The sequence below is a fragment of the Alligator sinensis genome, unplaced genomic scaffold, assembly GCF_000455745.1.
Source record: "Alligator sinensis unplaced genomic scaffold, ASM45574v1 scaffold184_1, whole genome shotgun sequence".
Taxonomy (NCBI): domain Eukaryota; kingdom Metazoa; phylum Chordata; order Crocodylia; family Alligatoridae; genus Alligator; species Alligator sinensis.
Genome location: NW_005842983.1, coordinates 191,670 through 195,764, shown reverse-complemented (window position 1 = coordinate 195,764; position 4,095 = coordinate 191,670). Strand labels below are relative to the sequence as shown.

The window sequence follows — 4,095 nt, the reverse complement described above, 5'->3', positions numbered from 1 at the left end:
ACCCCCTTCCCACAGCTCTTCACCACCCACCCCAGACCCCACCCATTCCTCCAAGGCCATGCCCTCCCTCTGCCCACACCCGCCATGCCAAGCCCCACCCCCTCCACCGGGCCCCCTTCCACATGTCCCAGAACCTGCCCACCTTTCTCAGCCCTGCCAGCTCTCTTAGGCCTCGCCCATTGAAGGCCACGTCCCCAGGCTCTGGTTGCCAGGTCACCCCCTCCCTCAGGCCCTGCCCCCCTCAGGCCCTGATTGGCTCACCGGCTGGCCTCCTGCAGCAGGGCGATGGCGATGCGGATGCGGGTGCGAAGGAAGATGAGGAGGAGGAGCAGGATGCCCTCCACCACGCCCAGCACGATCACTGTGGGGGCAGGAGGCGGGGCTTGGGGGGACCCTGCCCACTGCTGACCTTTCATCCTCATTAACATGCAGCAGGTACCACAAGGCCCCACCCCCAGAACCAACCTGCTGACCTTTGACCCTCACTAAAATGCTATGGGTTTTCCTGCAAAGCCGCACCTGGTGACCTTTGATCCTCACTGAAATGCAAGCAAGCTCCCCCCACAAGACCTTACACCTCTGTCCCAGGCCGCATCCCCTCCCCCTGGCTCCACCCATCTAAGCAGAGAGGGGTGTGGGGAGGGGCCTCAATGCATCCTGGGAGGGGCAAGGAGGACCCCTGCCAAGACAAAGGGGGCAGCTGGGGGCACCCCAAGATTTGGGGGAGCTTCAGATTTGGGATGTCCAGAAGTCTGCCTGTAACCCAGGAAACTCCCCCAGAATTTGGGGTGTCCAGAGCTCTGGCTATATGGCAGCCCTTCTGGGATTTGGGGGTGTCCAGGGATCTGCTCATGGGATTTCAAGGTATCTAGGGACCTGAACTCCTCCCAGGGGTTTTTGGGTGTCCAGGGACCTGCCTGAAAGATGGAAACCTTTGGGATTTGAGGGGTGCTTGGGATGTGCCCACAGCGCCCTGGTACCCCGCCAAGATTTGGGGGTGTCTGGGGAGTCTGAGGCCCCTGTGGGGCTTAGCGTCGTCCAGGGATGTGGCTGCAGGCCGGGCCTGGCCCCCGCACTCACAGGCAGCCAGCCATGTCTCCTTGACACTTCCGTAGACACTGAGGTCAGTGCTGAAGCCCACGGAGGTGATGGAGGCACCGGCTGCGCGCAGGGTGCTGTACTCCCGCCAGCAGTGGTAGATACCTAGGTGAGAAAGGGGGAGGGGCTTGGGTCCCCACAAGCTCCACCTCCCTCCCCTGTCCCCGCCCCCACAACCCCCAGGCTCCCATCTTCCTTGGGCCAAAAGCCAGGCAGGGATAAGCTCTGCCCCTGGCCCCACCCCCATTTTAGGAGGCCCCACCCATTCCCCTATCCCCACCCCCTTTGGAGTGCAAACCCTGCCCCCACAAGGCACCAGGCTCTGCCCCTCCTAGTGGAGTCCCCGCCCCCTTCTACCACCTGGCCTCCACCAAGCCCCACTCCTTGCCAGGCCCTGCCCCCAGGCCCTACGTTTCCCAGGCCCTGCCCCTTCTGGCTCTCATGCCCCGCCCTCCAGCTGGTACTAGCCCTGGCAAGCCCCACCCGCTTTTGTCTCCCAGCCCTGCCTCTACATGGCTCCACCCGCTCCTGGCTCACAGGCCCCGCCCATTCCTAGCCCCACTCCTCCTGGCTCAAAGGCCCCACCCCACAGCTCACAGACCCCTCCCCCAGTACCATAGGCGCCGAGGCCGAGGACGCCAATGATGAGCAGCCAGACCAGGATGCCAGCCACGAATCGCAGCAGCAGCAGGAAGAGCAGGCTCAGCGCCATGGCTATCACCAGCCCGCTGTGGGGGGCAGGGATCAGCACCGCCCAGACGCCTAGGTCCCATGCTTGGCCCAGCCCCAGACACCTGGGTCCCACTGTCCCTGGTGTCAGACGCCTGGGTCCTGTGTCCCAGCCCCCATCCAGGACTCCTGGGGCCTGCACGCCCTGGGCCAAACCTGGACACCTGTGTCCCTGCCCCACTTGAATCCCAGCCTGGACACCTGGGTCCCGTGAGTCACTCACATGAGGATCCAGTACCAGCTCTGGGCAAAATCCTCGAAGATCTTCACACTGATGTCCCTGGCGTCGAGGGACGTCATAATCTGCCTGCAGGGGGGAGGGGGGAGTGAGGGGTACCGGCAGAGCCAGGGGGAGGCAGGGGCTGCGGGTCAGGAGTGAGGGGCACCAGCCGGGCAGGGATCTGCGGGTCAGGAGTGAGGGCCCCCACACTGACCGGACGCCAGCAGCGAGGGCCTCCTGGGTACCGTTGGGGCTGAGTCCATCCAGGCTGAAGCTCGAACCAGGGGAAGCAGCGGTTCAAGACTGGAGAGGGAAGAAAGGGGGGCTAGACCCTGATGCCCAGCCCCACCCTGTGCCCCAGAAAACCCAGGCACCCGGACTCCTACCCTCCGCGACCCCCACAGAAAACCCAGGCATCCAGGCTTACTGGGTTTGCTCGGGATGGTGTATCGAGGGCACAGGTCCCGCCTGATAATCTGTGCTGCTGTCTGAGGGAGAGAAACCTGGTCATACTGGAGGCAGGGGGCTGCCGGTCAGGAGTGAGGGGCACCGGCAGGGCTCGGTGGCAGGCAGAGCTTACGGGTCAGGAATGAGGGGCACCAGCAAAGCTAGGTGGGAGCAAGGGGCTGCAGGTCAGAAGTGAGGGGCACCGGCGGGGGTGGGCTGTACCAGGTGGGTGTCCGTGAGGTTGAGGCCGGGCTGACACAGTCGCTCGAGCTCTGCAGTCCAGACCTGGTTGGGTCTCTGCCCTGGTGACGTGAATGCAGTGACCGGCACTGTCCAGAACGTCTCGGGACAGGAGGAGACGCAGACCTGAGGGGCACAGGAGAGCAGGGAGGACCCAGGTGTCCAGGCTCCCCCCACCATAGGGAACCCAGGCATCTGGGCTCCCAGCCTCCTGTCTCCCAGGGGCTTGGGGGGGGGGGGGGTACCTGGGGTGTGAGGCACTGCAGCCCATCCAGGGCAGCTGCCAAGGCCCCAATGGAGGGGACGCACTGCAGCAGGTCGAAGTACAGCACAAAGGGCTTGTCCCTGGTGGGGGGGGCAGGGGGCAGGGTAGGAAGAGACAGAAACAAGGCATAAGTGGTAGCAGAGAGAGGCACCAGGACCCCCCAGGCCACCTCTGACAGGCCTCCCAGACTCCTGAGTCCCCCGCAGGCAGAGCAGCACGGAGCAGGGAGATGCAGGAGATAGAGGACGGGGAGAAGAGAGCAGAGCCCCCCCCACCGGAGTAACAAGGGGACACAGGGGGGTACTCACCGGTTGCCCCCGATGCCGCAGTAGGCACCGGTGGAGTTGCGGGGGTAGACCACCTGCCGGGGGTCCCCGTAGAGCCAGGCTGGGAGGGCGGGGGGGGGGCAACAGAGGTCAGGGCAACTGCCCCCAGATTCCCCTTGCCCCGCAATGGGGTCCAGCTTGGGGGCACCATCCAGCTGGGCATGGGACCCAGGCATCTGGGTGGAGCCCTTGACCTGGCCTGTGCCCCCTGCTGCCCTCCGTGGCCCCGGGAGGTCCCGACTGCCCGCCCCCCCTCACCGAGGATGCCCACGACCATGTAGCCAGCGATGAAGACAAGGAAGAGGACACAGCAGATGATATCGGTGCAGCTCCTGGGGGCAACAGGTGGTCAGATGGGGCAGGGGGCAGGGGCCAGGGCCTGGGTGTGGTTGGGGATTGTGTGGGGGGGGACAGACACTCACCGTTTCTGGATGGGGCCCCGGAAGGACGGGTCATGCTGGCACGGCTGCCCTGGGGGACGGGGAGGGGGAGGAGATGGACCCGGATGCCTGGGTTCTCTGCCCAGGGGCCCTGAAAGCCTTGAGCCAGGAGGCAATGACACCCCACTCCCCCACCCTGTCCTGAACTGCCCCCTGGGGATTCCCCCACAGCTTCCTTATTGCCCCATGGGGCACGAAGTCCAACCCCTGCCACCTGACCGGTGCTTCTCACTCCAGACCTGCAGCCCCCTTCTCCCTTGTGCCCCTCACTCCTGACCCACAGCCCCTGCCCCCCCTGTCCAGCTGGTGCCCCTCACTCCCCACCTGCTC

At 65.2% G+C, this 4,095-nt stretch overlaps 1 protein-coding gene across 1 annotated transcript in view; it reads right to left on the bottom strand.

Annotated features, from left to right (window-relative positions):
* The window catches only part of SLC44A4 (solute carrier family 44 member 4), a 13,144-nt gene that overhangs the window by 7,972 nt on the left and 1,077 nt on the right, over positions 1–4,095 (bottom strand). Inside the window, 12 exon segments of the mRNA XM_025192936.1 lie at positions 262–361; positions 1,081–1,203; positions 1,714–1,826; positions 2,051–2,134; positions 2,262–2,324; positions 2,326–2,350; positions 2,475–2,535; positions 2,717–2,860; positions 2,980–3,079; positions 3,308–3,386; positions 3,584–3,657; positions 3,748–3,940. Of these exon segments, the coding sequence (XP_025048721.1) occupies positions 262–361; positions 1,081–1,203; positions 1,714–1,826; positions 2,051–2,134; positions 2,262–2,324; positions 2,326–2,350; positions 2,475–2,535; positions 2,717–2,860; positions 2,980–3,079; positions 3,308–3,386; positions 3,584–3,657; positions 3,748–3,940 (1,159 nt within the window).